General features: G+C 39.5%; 1 protein-coding gene across 16 annotated transcripts in view; it reads left to right on the top strand.

Annotated features, from left to right (window-relative positions):
• ASPH (aspartate beta-hydroxylase) overlaps nucleotides 1–18,504 on the top strand; it is a 228,227-nt gene that overhangs the window by 139,269 nt on the left and 70,454 nt on the right. For all 16 annotated transcript variants that reach the window (XM_054561031.2, XM_054561034.2, XM_054561037.2 and 13 more), the window contains 2 exon segments: nucleotides 7,266–7,351; nucleotides 12,622–12,708. In XM_054561031.2, the coding sequence (XP_054417006.1) occupies nucleotides 7,266–7,351; nucleotides 12,622–12,708 (173 nt within the window).

The raw sequence follows: 18,504 nt of genomic DNA, 5'->3' as shown, positions 1-18,504 counted from the left end.
GTTTTCTCATTTTTTTAAAGACACCTGATATGCCCAATTACAAATTCACATTGACATATCCCCTTCTAGAATGTCTTGCTTCATTCATGCCTGCATGCATTCATGCCTTTAGAAACATGAAAATTTGTTGAGGATTTCCTATAGGACAGGCCATGTGCCAAATGCTGTTTGTAAATTATAAGTAACACAGTTCAGAAATTAACAATCCAGCAAGGGAGGAAGGTGGGAGTGAGGGGGGAGAGTTTGAGCGAGCACTGTGTATATACCGCCAGCATGAACATAGCCTGAAGAGTTTACTATTTCTAGAAATAGTAATGAACATACTAGTAATAGTAATAGAATGTTATATGACCATAGGAGAGATTCTTTTCCACCTAAAGATGTCTTAGACTTGATAGAGGAAATGACATTTAAACTAGGTCTCAAAAGTTAAAATATAGAATATTCTTTGGTAGAAATAAAGGAAAGGGTTTTCCAGGAAGATAAAACACCATGAGAAAAACCACAGAAGTGTCAATGTTCATGCCACATTCGAGAGTCTATAGAAAGGAAATTAATAGAAGAGGAAAATGGAGATTAGGGGCCAATTTGTGAAAGGCAAAAGCTGGTTCAAGGAAATGCAACTGTGCAAGAGCTCAAGATGCACATTATTTTCCTTGAATAGTATAGCATTTCAGATGGGCTAGTGGGAGAAATTCGTACACACACACACACACACACACACACACACACACACACACAGAGTTAAATTAAGGTCCTTATTTAATCAGCCATACAAAATTGTATCAGAAGCAAAATGGCAGACCAGGGCAGGGGCAGATGCTATGTCCCTTTGCATGGCTTCCCTGGCCATCTAGAGTCCTTCACTCATGCAGATGGGAGCCACAGTTTTCCACTCTCTGTCTTGCATGTTTTCAAAAGCCCAGTTCTTGCTATGCCACTGCCCTTTTGTAGTCAGTGTGTATACCCTCTCTCGAAAAAACTTATACTCCCAGAGCACACACTCTGGACTCTACTGGCTCTTGAAGCAGGCTCAGCATCAATAAAGTTCCTACTTCAGACGTGGGGAGAAAGCAAGTCAGTGTCTGGGATCCCTGAGCAATATCTACACCTTCAGCTTTCCAAAATTCTAGAAAGCTCAGATTCTTATTGTAAGAAAATTTATATGTTATGGCACCAAACCCTAGCATCCAAGCAGGAGAGGAATTTTAGCCTTTCACATTAAAAACAAAACAAAACAAACAAACAAACAAAAAAAAAACCTAATAATAAAGGTTCAAGTTCCTGACTGTGATTGAGTTACAAAATAAATACTCTCTCCTCTGCCCAGAATGCTACCTATCCCTGGGTATACAGAAGTTTTTAGTTTCCCCCAAGAAGGCTCCCCTCCCAAATAGATTAGTACCACTCCTCATTCATCCTTATAATTGCACACATTCCTCTAACTACTAGTTATTCATTTATGTCTTCCCCAAAAGACTATAACCTCCTTAAGAAAGATCCTGTTGAATTCTGAGAACCTCCCACAATTTTTGGAAAACGGGCACTTTAACAAATTCTTGAGTGAATAAACAAGCCGGTGAACAAGATGGGCCCTAATCCACAGTCCTAGGTCTCCCTCCACTGTGGGCAGAGTGACATGCTGAGGAATGGCCAGTGTTTTGATGTAGTTCAAGAGTAGGGTGCTTGGAAGGCTGGTGGCTGGTAAGGAAAAGGGCAGTCTGGAGTAGAAAAGGTAGGTGGGATGTTAAATACAAAAAATATTCCTATGTCATTGAGGGCCTAGCTAGGTCTAGATTCGCATGTTGGGTTTTTTCCTTTTTTTGTGCAGGGAAGTGTGTCTTAAATATGGGTGAGTGAATTACCTCCCAACAGATTTTTGGAGAGTTTCAAACTAAATTTAATTTCATTTTTGAAAAGGATGCTGTTTTTATTCCCAAGTGTTTCTCATACTATTACACCTACACAGTAAGAGTCTTCACTGAGAATCATGGAGCTTATCTTTGCCTTGTAACTTTTTTTGTTAAAAGTCAGGTTCATGAAGAAGGAATTTACATACAGTAAAATTTACCTTTTATAGTGTGCATTCTATGAGTTTTGGCTTATGCATATACATCTAGATACAGTTTATCCACCACAACTAACATACAGAACTTTGCAACCCCCCAAATTATTTTGTGCCCTTGTAGTCATCCCCTTTTCCCACCACAGCCTCTGAAGCCACTTACCTGTTCTCTGTCGCTACAGTTTTCAGTTTTCCAGAATGCTATCTAAATGGAATTAGTCAGTAGCTTTTTGGACTAGGCCACTGTCACTTAACATAATGCATTTAAAATTCATCCATATTGTTGCAGGTACTGGTGTTATTGCTGAGTAGTATTTCATTGTATGGATATACTACAGATTGTTTTCATTCACCAGTTGATGGACATTGGGTTTTCTCTACGTTGGGGTTGTTGTGAACAACCTTGTGGTGAATATTTGCATACAAGTCTTTGTATACGTCTTCATGATTTATGTTTTCATTTTTCTTGGGTCCATAATTAGGAGAAGGATTGCTAGGAGGGCATCCCAGTGAATTTAATTTCTATTTTTTATGTTCTGGGGATCTATGGGTGTATTTTCAGCAATGTAATGACATGAATAAACTGTGTTTCAAAAAGAACCTGAGAACAAGGTAGAACATGGGAACAGACTGGAGTCAGGGAGACTAGTTAGGAAATTGTTGCTTTTCAAAATATACCTTGTAGCAGAAATTGCTGTTTTCTTCACTGTCTTCAATGGAATGGGTATAGGACATAGAGTAATATGAAGATTCTGTGTCTATTTTTATTGATGAGCAACTTCTCCCCATGGACTGTAGTATAAAAACATCTTCCATGAACTAAGTGGAAATGAAAAGGGGTCAACGTAATTTTTATAATCTACAAATGCATCACTAGTGTTTTCCTCCTGCCTTCAGCTATCCTTTTATTTTCCTTCTTTTCCATTTTATTTGCTCTTAATATTTCAACCACAGCATGGCAAGGGAAGTAAGGATTTGAAATGTAAGTGTTCCTTTTTCTTTTCTTCTTTGTGCTTTTGAAAAAGGGCCAAACACTTGTAATGGCAGTGATTTAAAAACAAAACAAAACTTTAATTTATATATAGCATAGATAGCTTTCTCCTAAACCATTTTGAAAGATCCAAATTCAACAAAATTAATAATTCTTTCTAGTACCTTATAGGTGTACTTTAAAAGACTATGAACATAATTTAAATACTGTTAGAAGCACAGGCCTTTTGAGTTCAAAGAGACTTTAATAGAAGCAGCCCATGTCACCCATTTGTGACGTAGGTGAGAAAGCTGAGGCCCAGAGTGCTGGAGAGAGTTCGCCAGGGTCCCATCACCAACCTGAATGAGGACTCCTTTTTTCTACAGGTAGAACATGTGCCTCCCCAGAATGAGAAGAAAGAGTGAGTCTGGTTTTTAGTAGTTGGGAGAATTGCCTCAGGCTTTCCGTGTACTTAAAAATAAAAATAGGATAAAATTTGAATTTCAAAGACAGGTACAATAGTTAGAAGCTATCAAATATGAAGATGTATAAAAAGATAGAACATGGTGACATACAGTGAGATTTTTAATATTTTGTCTATTTTAGTGATGTTATTGAAATATTGTGACACTAAGATACAGCATTGCTCATTAACAAGCATATAATTTTGCAGTTGACTGTTTTGGATGTCCTAAACTGCCAGTTTTTAGTTTCTTTTAAATAAATGTCATTTTAGCTTGAATTTTACAACACAAGAGACATGTTGGGGAAAACCAGTGATGCCCACAGTGAAACTGTCTACTCAGGTGCACACCAGCCTTTCCTGGAGGTCTCACTGTCATTCTGTTGATAGACACTTCTACAAAAGCAAAATGAACAATTGGGAGACATAAGTCTGTGCTGATATGACAAGGCATGAGCTCCCACCACCACCCATCTGTGTCACAGAGAAATGTCTATTCATTTCCATATCAGCATATATGGTAACATATAATGGCATGCAGTTTAAAGCTCATTATTCACTATTTTTTCAGTCTCTGCCTTAGACACATATAGCTTTCAACAATATAGGGATTAGGGTTTCTGGGAGGAGAGAGAAGGAAAGTCAAATAAATATAATAGAAGATCATAGCAAATAAATGCGTAAGTAATTAAAAGGTGATCAGAGTGTCAGCTTTATTACTTGATGAAAGTTGAATTGAAGATGGGGTTTGGATAATCAGGAATAACAGATTTCTTAACACTGAACCCCAGAATTGGACATACCCACTGCTCCAGACAGCGTGGAACAGCCTTAGTTCTTCCATGTGAGAGCCTCTCTTGCAGTTCCGCTCAGCACGAATGTTCTCAGAAGGTCAGCTCAGCTCAGCTCAGTGTGCATGCTCTTGAGAGGTAGGGAAGGAGTGAAACTGAACTTCAAGTTCCTTCTACCAACTCAGCAAGTGGATTAAGGCATATCAACTCCCCCACAGGGAGAGGTAGGAGACTAAGGGTTTTGGAGAATCTTCCCTCTTCTTGGGAAACAAGAAATAAGTATCCCCTTCTTTCCATGTGGGTGAGAGAGGGGAGGGGTCAAGGTAACTAACCCTTTTGGAACCTCAGTGGTCTTCTCCGTGTAGTTAAATTCCCTGTATTCAGGAAGTTGAGAAAATAAAAGGTATCTATGTATAGTGCGTGGCCCAGCGACTGGCGCAGAGTGAGTGCCAAAAAGACAGTAGTGATTCCATTCCATCTTCCTTAGGATGATTCCATGTGCTCCTCTTTGCCCTTATTTTGGTTGCCTTTTATAACCAAGTTTCTGATTTGGACAATTGGGTGTCATTCTCTGCAATAAAGTCAATATGAAAAAGAATAGATGTGTGAGGAATAGCAAATTCTATTTTTTATTTACTGAGTTTGAGGTATGTGTCAATAGGTGCTTGGATTTATAATTTTCGTGATGCAGGAGAAAATGAACTAGTTGGTTTGTAGCTCAGCTGGAAATTAAGTAGTTAAAGCTGCTAAAGAGACTGAAGACTGACCCTGAAGAATATAAAATCCCAAGGAGCAGCAGGGAGAAGGAGTTACAGAGGCAGTAAAGAGAAATTCAAGAGGCTAGAGAATGAGGAAGAACACTGGGAGAGTGGGCAACATAAAAGTCAAGGAAAGGGATCATCTAGGAAAGAGGAGGGCATCAACTGTGTCAAATGCTGCAAAAGAGCCGGGTAAACTAGGAAGAAACAGAACAAATAGATTTGCAGAAAGACGTAGCCATTATTATAATAGCTCTCAGGTACTGAGCACTTACTGTATGCCAAGCACTGTGTTAAATGCTTCATATACTATCTTTATTTAACCCTCAAAAACACCCCCAATTTTGTAGAGGAGGTAGGTGAGACCCAGAAAAGTTTAGTGCCAGCTTGGCTTAGGTCACGGAGCTTGGAGGTGGCAGAGCTGGGACTCAGACCCCTGCCATCGATGCTTAACCACACAGCCCTCCCTCCTCTGGAAGACTTGCTTCTGCTCATGTGGTAGGTGAGGAAGCCAAAGTGCTGAGAGGAAAGGTGACAAAGAGGTGACCCCCAGGGGAGGGGAGGGAGTGTGGCAAGTGGAGGAGGGTAGGCTGAGGTTTGTCTTGGTTTGTTTGTTTGCTGTAAGATGGCAGAAACTTTGGCATTATTTAACGCATTATTAAATTCCCATCAGGGGGCACACAAGAGATCCTGAGAGTGAGGAGACATTCAGAAGGCACAGGACAGGTGTGTGTGTTGGTGGGGAGGGGACCTTAGAAAGAAGAGCCCCTCTTCCTTTGTGAGAAGATAGGGAAGAAGCTATTAACATCTGTAGGTTTATTGTCAGAAAATTGAGGAAGTTCTCTTCTGATTGTTTTAATTCCTCTCTATCCCTCCTGCTTTGCCCCCTTCCCTGCCACCACTCCTCTTCTCCAGAACATTCTGCTTACCCTTCAAGCTTCCACTCTTGTCACTTGGGGCTTCTGAGAAGTGCTCTGCATCCATCCACTCTGCGGGCACTGCCAGTTGTGCACCAGCAGGACTGGCCCTCTCACCTGCTGGGTGTGTCTTACCTTCAGGAGGAGGGCTCCTGTTTGCTGGGTGCTGGGGTTGTGCACAGAGCCAAAAACTGTTTGCTAAGTAAGCAATGGATTCATGCTTACATAAATAGATTCAGCCTGCATTTAAGACATGGTACCACCCCGCAAGAGTTAGGACTAAGATAAGTGCATGAAGGATTATAACAAAACCCCTAGTGGGGAAGGACCACAAGACAGAGATATGCAGGGTGTAGTGGACTTAAAGACGCACACAGTGGAGCAGGGAACTGAGTAGTGTGTGGATGATTTCAGGAGAAACTTTATAAGGAGCGTGGTTTTGAACTTATTGTTGAAGGATAGGCATGTTTTTCACAGAAGAAGATAAAGAACAGGCTTTTTCTTTAAATAAGGTAGCATAAGAAATGGCACAGGTTGGGCACAGCGGCTCATGCCTATAACCCCAACACCTTGGGAGGCCAAGGCAGGAGGATCGCTTGAGGCCAGGAGTTCAAGACTAGCCTGGGTGACATAGTGAGACTCTGTTTCTACAGAAAAAAAGAAAGAAGAAAGAAAGAAAGAAAAAAGAAAAAGAAAGAAAAACAAAGAGAAAGAAAGATTGATTTAAGAAAGAAAGAAAGAAAAGAAATGGCACAAAAAGCTTATTTGGGGAACATGGGGCAGTCTATTTTGGCTGAAGTATGGAACATAGCTGGGGTGGTCAGTCCAGGATGCACTGGAAGGACCTTGAATGCTAAACGAAGAAATTCTGTTTTATTTGACTTCCTTGAGAGGAGCCTTCCATTTTCATCTTTATCTGTATCAGAAAAAGTTGTAGACATATTCAAAAAAACTATTTTAAACAATCTTTTGGACATAGCCAAGAAGTAGATTATGAGAGTTTAGAAGTCATACCCACCATTTACATCCCAGAAACCAAGCCAGTATCCTGGAGAGTTTCAGTATACTGCTACAAGAACACATTGTAGCAGATAGGTAAGGGCTGCATTGCCTTCCTTGGCAGTCACTGACTTCATCACACCATCTAGGGGAGGAAATGGAAGACGAGCCTGCAGTGTGCCTTCTCCTGCAGGTCTTTGGTGGAGACCAACATCAAGTTTCCCACTACTTGTAAATTGTTATGCTTAATAACTATTTCTAGCCAAAAAAAGTTAAAAATAAAAATCTCTTTTTTCTTTCAGTTAAGAAAAAGAAGCCTAAACTTTTAAATAAATTTGATAAGACTATTAAAGCTGAACTTGATGCTGCAGAAAAACTCCGTAAAAGGGTAGGTTGATATTTTTTGTGCAATGGTTTTGTTGTTAAATAAACTCAGGCATTACTCTTGATTTGTTAAAAAAAAAAATAGTAAGTGTAAAAGAAACAACAGTTGAATAGAGTGGATTTTCCCCCAGGCACATGAACATTCCACATGAAATGAATCAGATGGAAGAGAATTGCTACCATATGGCCAAAGAGAAATAGAACTTTCCTTCAGGCCAGCCGATGCGGGTGTCAGCCTACCTCCATCACATTCTAGTTATGTAGCTTTGGGGAAACCACTTGGCTATTCTGGGCATTAGTTTTCTTACAGACATGATAATGATAAATATTCTTTCCATCTCCTAATTCAGTTTTTTAAAGATCAATTTAAAGATAAAATGAGAATTTTTTTTTTTTGGACAGAGCCTCCGCCCAGGCTGAAGTGCAGTGGCACAGTCTCGGCTAACTGGAACCTCTGCTTCCTGAGTTTAAGCAATTCTCCTCCCGAGTAGCTGGGATTACAGGTGCTCACCACCATGCCTGGCTAATTTTTGTATTTTTAGTAGAGACAGGGTTTCACCATGTTGCCCAGGCTGGTCTTGAACGCCTGACCTCAAGTGATCCACCCGTCTCAGCCTCCGAAAGTGCTGGGATTACAGGTGTGAGCCATAAATGAGATTAAAATAGTAATAATAATAATAACACTGTCAAGTATCATAGAAGTGGAACTTTTTAATTTTATAGCTCCTTGATGCAAAAAGAAAAACTAGGTCAGTCCATTACTCAGGATAGTAATTGGTAGATGAAATGACATTCTTCTTACTTAGGGTTAACCTCATGCACCTCCAGTTTTCAGGGTAACTTATTTGTATTTTAATTTATCAATATATTTGAAATATTACTTGCATTTCTTTATAGATATTGCAATTTTGAAAACAATAAATTGAAACTGGATTTAAGTTATTCGTTCCCTTACCTTGGTCATATCATCTAATTATCGGGTGCAAAAATATTTATTATAATGTATTTAATCATATCTTCAATTAATCATCTCCTTGTTTTTGGCAGAAATTTGTTTCTCTACTCTGCACTTGAATGCAGACTCTGTAATGTTCATTAGTTTTCCTGTAATAGGCTTTTTAATCAGTAGACATTGGCTGCAATAATAAAGGAACAAGTGGACTTTAAGTAAACAAACAACAATAAAAACACTCATTAGGAACTAAAATGGGACAAGACTGTGTGTCCGCGTGTTTATTGAAAGTGTACCAATGAGCGTAAAGGCTTTTGGAGCTGGCATTAGGTGAGACTCCAAAGCCAAAGTTTGCCAGTAAAAACATAGTAACTCCAAAGAATATTGCAGCAAAGTCATTGTTCACTTCCCTTAAATCTAACTACGTGGAATGATTCCTACTTTCTGATAGTAAACAAGAAAGTTAACTGTCTTGTTTAACTTTATGAAGTGAGGCCATCTACTGTTTGTGGTCAGCTTGTATTTCTTAATTAAACTGAAGCAATAATCTTTTTCTGCCACCTCCTTTGTCAACCTCCACTTTCTCTATACTAAATGTCATATATAAAAATGGGAGTGCCTATTGCACAGGTGACTTTCAGTGTAAAAAACATATGAGCAGCTTTAGGGAAGGATTTTAATGTAAGTATATGAATGATAAAGGAGGGCTCAGTTATGGGGTATTCTGCAGTGTTGCTCCTTTGGAGAAGTTATATTTTTCTCAAGGAGTATCTTGAATTTATACCAGGGAAATAAAAGAGGAAGAAGTGGCACCATATACAATTCTTGCTTCTGAAACAACAGGAAGCTATGTTATTGACTGATTCATCAACATAATTCAGTCTTTTAGGGTTGTTTTTATGGCTAGTATTTTCAGAGGATGCACCTTAGTGCACTGGACCAGCCGAGACCAACTAACACACACTCCACACGGAGCCAGTGCAGCCTCAGTTCATGCCTTAGGCTCAAGGACTACATTACATGAAAGTACGTGTTCGCTTTTTATCCCCCCAGAAAAATATAGATCAGATTATATTCCAATCCTCTATTTTTAAAAATAATAATATTTATTATTTAAAATGCTTTCTTACCTCTGGAAAAAGAGTTTGAAATGATATACTGAAATATATTTGCTTATTTGTTGGAATCATTTATTATTACAGCATTGTAAGTGATTTTTAAAAAGGTGGGGAGGGAGTAAAGAAAATGTAATCAAATACCTGAAAGTTCACACCACCGACTCTAAACCATGCTAGGAATGAAGTCAACAATTCCTCGAGGGACAACATGGAAAACAGAATCAGAAGATAAGATTAATATTGTTCATCAGAAGAGCTTTTCTGCTCCAAGTCCAGAGAGAAACATTTGGCTGTAGATCTTCATAAAAGGTATACTGATGGATGCAAAACTTCCTGCTTCCCCCCTGGCATCATACCAGTGGATTATTCTACCATGCAGCTGCAGGAATGTATCTTATTATCCTTCCACACAGCCCACTGGCCTCATGTCAACACAGTGTGGCCTACATGCATGTCTCTCCCATGAACTGTCTTGGTCCTAGGACAACATTATAAGCTATGTTGAGGAACAGATCATTTTCAGGCAATTCTTCAAACATTGTGTGTCTTGCAGCTGAGTTTTTAAATAAGAATTGAGCAATAGTGTTAGGAGCTATACAAGAACTTAGGGAAGGGAAATTCTTTCAGACTAAAAGCAAACACATTTACTTTGCCAGCCAACTGAAGTGAAAGCAAGACTAATGGCCCCTCAGGAAAGTCACAGAGCCTCTGTCTTGCAGGGATTCAAAGGATGCTGCAGACAGAGCCAAAATATCCCATTATTTTAACAGCCTTGACAGTGTCAAGCAGGAATATCACACCTTATCAAATTTGTTATGAACATTGTTATTCTTATGTTTTAAGTCTGATATTAGTATATTTAGCACAATTATCATTGAAATAGCTTTTACATTTGCAATTTAAGTTGCATGGGGTGCATACTAGGCTGAAAATAGACCCCCAAAATATATGTGTCTAGAACCTGTAAATGTTATGTTATTTGGGAAAGGGATCTTTGCAGATGTGATTAAGGACATTGAGATAGAGAGATTATCCTGGTTTATCCAGTTGGGCCTTAAATGCAATCATGTTTCCTCATAAGAGAGGGACAGAGAGAAATTTGATGCAGACAAAATAAAAAGTAGCACACACAGAGGAGAAAGAAAGCAGTGTGAAGACAGAATTGGATATTGGAGTGATCCATCCACAAATCAAGAAATACTGGGAATAGACAAGGACAAATATTCCCATAAAACCTCTGGAGAGAGTACAGCCCTGCCACCATCTTGATTTCATCCCAGAGAAACTAATTCTGGAAATCTGTTCTGCAAAACTGCGAGAGAACAAAGTTCTCTTGTTTTAAGCCATCAAGTGTGTGGTAGTTTGTTACAGAGGCCATCGAAGAGTAACACAGATTTCAATACTGGGCCTACAGGTACACAGAAGTCAAGAATTGAGGTTTGGGAACCTCTGCCTAGATTTCAGAGGATGTGTACTGAATTGCCTGGATGTCCAAGCAAAAGTTTGCTGTACAGGTGGAGCCCTCATGAAGAACATCTGCTAGGGCAGTGTAGAAGGGAAATGTGGGGTTGGATCCCCCACATAGAGTCCCCACTGGGGCACTGCCTAGTGGAGTTGTGAGAAGAGGGCCACCATCCTGCAGGCCCCAGAATGGTAGATCCACCAACAGCTTGTACTGTGTGCCTGGAAAAGCCATAGATACCTAAGACCAGCCCATGAAAGCAGCTGGGAGGGGGACTGTACCCTGCAAAGCCACAGGGGTGGAGCTGCCCAAGACCATGAGAGCCCACTACTTGTATCAGCGTGACCTGGATGTGAGACATGGAGTCAAAGGAGATGATTTCAAAGCTTTAAAATTTAATGACTGCCACACTGGATTTCAGACTTGCATGGAACTTGAAGCCCCTTTGTTTTGGCCACTTTCTCCCATTTTGAATGGGAGCATTTATCCAATACCTGTACCCCCACTGTATCTTAGAAGTAATTGATTTGCTTTTGATTTTACAGGCTTCTAAGTGGATGGGACTTGCCTTGTCTCAGATGAGACTTTGGACTTTGACTTTGGGTTTATGCTGGAATGAGTTAAGCTTTTGGGGGACTGTTGTAAAGGCATGATTGTGTTTTGAAATGTGAGGACATGAGAATTGGGAGGGATCGGGGTGGAATGATATGGTTTCACTGTGTCCCCACCCAAATCCTGTCTCAAATTGTAATCCCCATAATCCCCATGTGCCTAGAGAGAGACCTGGTGGAAGGTGATTGGATCAAGGGGGCAGTTTCCCCCATGCTGTTCTTGTGATAGTGAGTAAGTTCTCATGAGATCTGATGGTTTTATAATGGGATCTTCCCCCTTCGCTCCTCACTCTTCTCTCTCTTGCCACCATGTCAGGAAGGTCCTTGATTCCTCTTTGCCTTCTGCCACAATCACAAGTTTCCTCAGGCCTCCCCAGCCATGTGGAACTGTGATTCAATTAAATCTCTTTCCTTTATAAATTATCCGGTCTCAGGTTTTTTTTATAGCAGTGTGAAAACAGACTAATACAATATTTGAGAACATGGTAGAACCTGTACTTATATTGAAGGAAAATTCAATTTCTTTAGCAAAACCACATATTACATCATTTATCAGGTGTCTGTCTTTTTTTTTTTTTTTTTTTTTTTTGCGAGATTGGGTATCCTTGCCATTTTCTTTTTTTTTTTGTCATTTTATTTATTTATTTATGTTTTTTTATTATACTTTAAGTTCTATGGTACATGTGCACAATGTGCAGGTTTGTTACATATGTATACAGTATACATGTGCCATGTTGGTGTGGTGCACCCGTTAACTCGTCATTTACATTAGGTATATCTCCTAATGCTAGCCCTCCACCATCCCCCCACCCCACAACAGGCCCCGGTGTGTGATGTTCCCCACCCTGTGTCCAAGTGTTCTCACTGTTCAACTCCCACCTATGAGTGAGAACATGCAGTGTTTGGTTTTCTGTCCTTCTGTCTTTTTAAAAATTAAGTAAATATGTGTTCATTACTAGTTTTCTGTTTGCCTTAATATAGCTTTTTTTACAATCTTAGATAAAACTATCTTTACACTCAGGATGGAATCTAGGAAATTCTGACAAAACCACTTGCTGAATATTAAATAACAATATTGATTGATTATGCATTTTAATTTATTTTATTTATGTAATTTTGTCTTTCTGACAGGGAAAAATTGAGGAAGCAGTGAATGCATTTAAAGAACTAGTACGCAAATACCCTCAGAGTCCACGAGCAAGATATGGGAAGGCACAGGTATTCTGAGACCCTTCTCCTTAGGATACTTTTTCATGTGTTTTGTGTAATTGAATTTTTTACACCTCACTATTTTCCCTTTCTAATTTCTATACAGAATCAGTTTCTCACGTATATGCATAAGCAAGAAATACAATTATCACTATTGCATGCTGCTGAATTTAGTAACATTTTTTTCTGCTCCCCCTCCATATGACTTCTCTCTGGCTTTGAAAAGAAAATAAAGAGTAACACTTTTGTCATTGATTTACCATCCCCTCATGTCCCATTCCATCTAATCCCACCATACAGTGTTCACTTGAGGCTCCTCAGAGCTTTCAGACTCTCAGTTTTATAACTGGAGGTTGCAAGTATGCTTAGGAAAGACCTTTCTAAAATATAAAGTGGAACATACTTTGATGTCTCTATAGTTTTTTCCAACGGACTCATTTCTTAGCAGCTACCTTTATCCTCATCTCCCACCATCTCCTTTCTTATCTGGCTTTCTCTAGTTTCCAACTTCTTTCATGAAGCATGTCCCCGTTCACCTGTAACTGCATAAACCCACTGCATGTCAGTGTTTTAGGCCCTGGAAATGTCTGTTTTGTATTCTTTTATGAGATGGTTAGTCAGGTGCAGCTACAAGAGGTCTCACAGGACAGGATTAGGAAAAAGCAAAGTTTATTATGCTCACAAGTCCTAGAGACAGGAGGCCCAGCATGCCACACAGGGCTACATGGGAAAGACTCAAGGTGACAGGGGATGGTAGGCAAGAGCAAGGGGAAGGTTTGGCCATAGCCTTTATTGAGGTTTCCATGGAAAAGGCAAAGAAGGGCAGGGTGAACAATTTAGGACTGGCTGGTTTGAATAATTCCAGCCTACAGAGGTGGTACCTTTTGCCTACAGAGGTGGTACCTTTTGCCTACAGGGGTGGTACCTGGCCCTGAGATGATTAAAGTAGAGGAGGCGTGGCTCTGGATTGGTTAGTTTGCATATCAAAAGCTTTCTCCTGGCTGAGCACTGGCCATCTCAGAATTGTCTCCCTCAGGGCAGTCTCTCCCGAGCCAGAGAGGTTTTTTTAAGATGTCAAAACATCATAATATACAGAAAATTTAAAAATAATTACAATACAATACAATGAACATTCTTGTGGATTCCAGTGGAAGATTTTTTTAATTATTAATGAATATTTGGTGAAAGCCCACTGTGTGCTAGGCCCTGTTCTAAGCATTAGAGATACAACCATCAATAGAACATATTTTAAAAGCCCTAGCACTTATAGAGTTTCCATTGTAAAGGGGAAGACAATGCATAAGACAAGTAAGTCCAATGTATATGCTTTCTAGGGCTAAAGTGCTAAGCAGAGGAAAAAGAAAACAGAGAACAGCCAATAGACATGTGAGGGGGTTGACGTGGTATGAAAGGTGGCAGGGAAAGGTCTCATCAAGGAGATGACATTTGAGCAAAGCCCAGAAAGTCTTTATAAATAAATATGTACTTAAAGAAAGTTATAAAGTATTAAGAATAAACACGTTAGATCATCTTACCTAATAAGACATGCTGTAAAGAAAATAAGAAAATGTAATGGAATAAAGAGCATACCTGTTAAGATTATCTTGGCTGCAGGTAACATGACTGAAAGAATGGGGCAGACAGCGCTTTGGACAAGTTGGACAGGAAAGGTCTCTCTAGGGAGGCAACATGTGGCTGAGATGTGAGGAGGTTATACTACTAGAAGGAGCTCTCCAGGCAAGAGAAAGCAGCAAGCCAAAGGCTTTGAGTCAGGAAAACAATCTTGGGATAAGCCTGAGGAAAGAAAGAAGGGCATGCTGGGGGCAGGCAAGTGAGGATCAAGGAGGCTGCGGCCTTGCAGATTTTATTGTACATGTGCTGAGAAGCCATGGTAGGATTTGTTTGTTTTTTTGGGTTTTGTTTATTTGTTTGTTTGTTTTTATACTTTAAGTTCTGGGATACATGTGCAGAACATGGAGGTTTGTTACTTAGGTATACACAGGCCATGGTGGTTTGCTGCACCCATCAACCCATCACCTGTAGTAGGTATTTCTCCTAATGCTATCCCTCCCCTAGCCCCCCATCCCTGACAGGCCCCGGTGTGTGATGTTGCCCTCCCTGTGTCCATGTGTTCTCATTGTTCAACTCCCACTTATGAGTGAGAAAATGTGGTGTTTGGTTTTCTGTTCCTGTGTTAGTTTGCTGAGAATGATGGTTTCCAGCTTCATCCACATCCCTGCAAAAGACATGAACTCATCTGTTTTTATGGCTGCATAGTATTCCATGGTGTATATGTGCCACATTTTCTTTATCCAGTCTATCATTGATGGGCATTTGGGTTGGTTCCAAGTCTTTGCTATTGTGAATAGTGCCACAATAACCATATGTATGCATGTAGTTATTTTATAGTAGAATGATTTATAATCCTTTGGGTATATACCAGTAATGGGATTGCTGGGTCAAATGGTATTTCTGGTTCTAGATCCTTGAGGAATTACCACACTGTCTTCCACAATGGTTGAACTAATTTACACTCCCACCAACAGTGTAAAAGCATTCCTATTTTTCCACATCCTCTCTATAATCTGTTGTTTCCTGACTTTTTAATGATCGCCATTCTAACTGGCGTGAGATGGTATCTCATTGTGGTTTTGATTTGCATTTCTCTAATGACCAGTGATGATGAGTTTTATTTCATGTTTGTTGGCTGCATAAATGTCTTCTTTTGAGAAGTATCTGTTCATATCCTTCACCCACTTTTTGATGGGGTTGTTTGTTTTTTTCTTGTAAATTTGTTTAAGTTCATTGTATATTCTGGATATCAGCTCTTTGTCAGACAGGTAGATTGCAAAAATTTTCTCCCATTCTGTAGGTTGCATGTTCACTTTGATGATAGTTTCTTTTGCTGTGCAGAAGCTCTTTAGTTTAATTCGATCCCATTTGTCAATTTTGGCTTTTGTTACCATTGCTTTTGGTGTCTTAGGCATGAAGTCTTTGCCCATGCCTATGTCCTGAATGGTATTGCCTAGGTTTTCTTCTCGGGTTTTTATGGTTTTAGGTCTTACATTTAAGTCTTTAATTTTTGAATAAGGTATAAGGAAAGGGTCCAGTTTCAGTTTTCTGCATATGGCTAGCCAGTATTCTCAACACCGTTTATTAAATAGGGAATCCTTTCCCCATTGCTTGTTTTTGTCAGGTTTGTTAAAGATCAGATGGTTGTAGATATGTGGTGTTATTTCTGAGGCCTCTGTTCTGTTCCATTAGTCTATATCTCTGTTTTGGTACCAGTACAATGCTGTTTTGGTTACTATAGCCTCGTAGTATAGTTTGAAGTCAGGTAGTGTGATGCCTCCAAGCTTTGTTCTTTTTGCTTAGGATTGTCTTGGCTATATGGCTCTTTTTTGGTTCCATATGAAATTTAAAGTAGTTTTTTTCTAATGCTGTGAAGAAAGTCAATTGTAGCTTGATGGGGATAGCATTTAATCTATAAATTACTTTGGGCAGTATGGCCATTTTCACGATATTGATTCTTCCTATCCATGAGCATGGAATGTTTTTCCATTTGTTTGTGTCCTCTCTTATTTCCTTGAGCAGTGGTTTGTAGTTCTCCTTGAAGAGGTCCTTCACATCCCTTGTAAGTTGTATTCCTAGGTGTTTAATTCTCTTTGTAGCAATTGTGAATGGGAGTTCACTCATGATTTGGCTCTCTGTTTGTCTATTATTGGTATATAGGAATGCTTGTGATTTTTGCACATTGATTTTGTATCCTGAGACTTTGCTGAAGTTGCTTATCAGCTTAAGGAGTTTTAGGGGTGAGATGATGGGGTTTTCTAAATATACAATCATGTCATCTGCAAACAGAGACAATTTGACTTCCTCTGTTTCTATTTGAATACGCTTTATTTCTTTCTCTTGCCTGATTACCCTGGCCAGAACTTCCAATACTATGTCGAATAGGAGTGGTGAGAGAGGGCATCCTTGTACCAACAGTCTGGTTGTTTTTTGTAAAGTTTGCTTTGGTTACTGAGTGGAAAATGGATTATGGAGGCAAAAGTAGATGCAAAAAGAATAGAAGGCTATTGCAAGTGTACACAAGAGATGCTGGTGGCTCGGTCTGTGGTCACGGCCATGGAGATGAGGGAAGTGGGCAGGTGGTGGGGCTGAAAGGACTTGAGGATGGATTAGATGTAAAAACATCAGAGGAAGAGGACTCCAGGCTGACCCCTGAGTTTTTGGTTCGGCCAACTGAGTAGAGGATAATGCCGGTCACTGACCAGGAAGAGCAAGTCTGGAGTGATGCAGAAGTCAAGAGTTCAAGAGTTTGCTGTTGGTCTTATTAAGTGTGTGATGCCTGTGAGACATTCAGGTAGACATGTCAAGTAGACCATTGGATTCACAGAGCCTGGAACTTGAAGGAAAAGCCAGGGCAGGATATCAAAATGTGCAAGGAAGTAAAGCTCCAACAGCTCTGCCTAGAGGTCAAGATTGTCAACCCTGCTGGGAAATGGTACATTCAGAGTGCAGAAATTTTCCAGGCAGAGGAGTTGCTGACAGTACCCCTCTGGAGAAGGTCCATGCAGACATTTGTGCAGGACACACACGGGAACTATGTGTGTAGATAAAACAAGCTGTAGATAAAACAAGTGAATTTTGTTCTGAACTGAAGGTGGAGACCACTTGAGATCCAGATGCTCAGTATCTTCTTATATCTCCATTAAAAGAAAAGGGAATGCTTATACGCATTGGTGGAAATGTAAATTAGTTCAGCCACAGTGGAAAGCAGTTTGGAGATTTCTCAAGGAACTAAAAATAGAACTACCATTCAAGCCAGCAATCCCACTATTAGGTATCTACCCAAAAGAATATAAATTGTCCTACCAAAAAGACACATACACTCATAAGTTCATTACAGCACTATGCACGATACAAAGACAGGAAATCGATGTGGGTGCCCATCAACAGTGAAGTGGATTTTTTTAATGTGGTACATATGCACCATGGAATCCTATGCAGCCCTAAGAAAGAATAAAATCATGTCCCTTGCCACAACATGGATGCAGCAGGCAGCCATGATCCCAAGCAAATTAACACAGGAACAAAAAACTGAATACCACATATTCTCACGCATAAATGGGAGCTAAACATTGAGCACACATGGACATAAACAATGGAACAATAGACACTGCAGACTATTAGTGGGGGAAGGGAGGAGAGGGTGTGGGTTGAAAAACTACCTATTGGGTGCTATGCTCACTACCTGGGTGCAATATAGCCATGTAACAAGCCTGCACGTGTACCCCTGTTATCTAAAATAAAAGTTGACATTTTAGAAAAAAAAAAAGTAATTAATATATTTTTTATTAATTCGATTTTAATTAAATTTCTGAAAAATTGATTCAAATAAGTTCCTCTTGTCCATGGTACAGACCAACTTTAGCAGACAGCAACTGTATGATTTTTATAAATTAATTTGGTCAGTAATTCTCTAAAATTGCTAAATCATATTGCTATTAAGTAAGAGAGAGTGTGTTTGTTACCAAAAAGATCATGCCTATTCAAATAAGCAGTGTTTTCTGTCACTAGTATTAAGTCATTTCATTAAGAGAAGCATAATAAGTAGAGAGAGAAATGGTTTATGCAAATGCTAATTTAATTATGGCAAAAATGTTTTATACTTTAGAAGTTTTCCTTATATGTAATATTAGTTGTGAGTACCAAAGTCTAAGTAAATGAAGTGCTATTGAAACAATGTGATTGTTATATTTACAGTCAGCCCTCCGAATCCTCACGTTCCATATCCATGGA

The sequence above is a fragment of the Pongo abelii genome, chromosome 7 (assembly GCF_028885655.2).
Source record: "Pongo abelii isolate AG06213 chromosome 7, NHGRI_mPonAbe1-v2.0_pri, whole genome shotgun sequence".
Taxonomy (NCBI): domain Eukaryota; kingdom Metazoa; phylum Chordata; class Mammalia; order Primates; family Hominidae; genus Pongo; species Pongo abelii.
The sequence above is the reverse complement of the archived record's forward strand: the minus strand, read 5'-3'. Positions and strand labels throughout refer to the sequence as shown.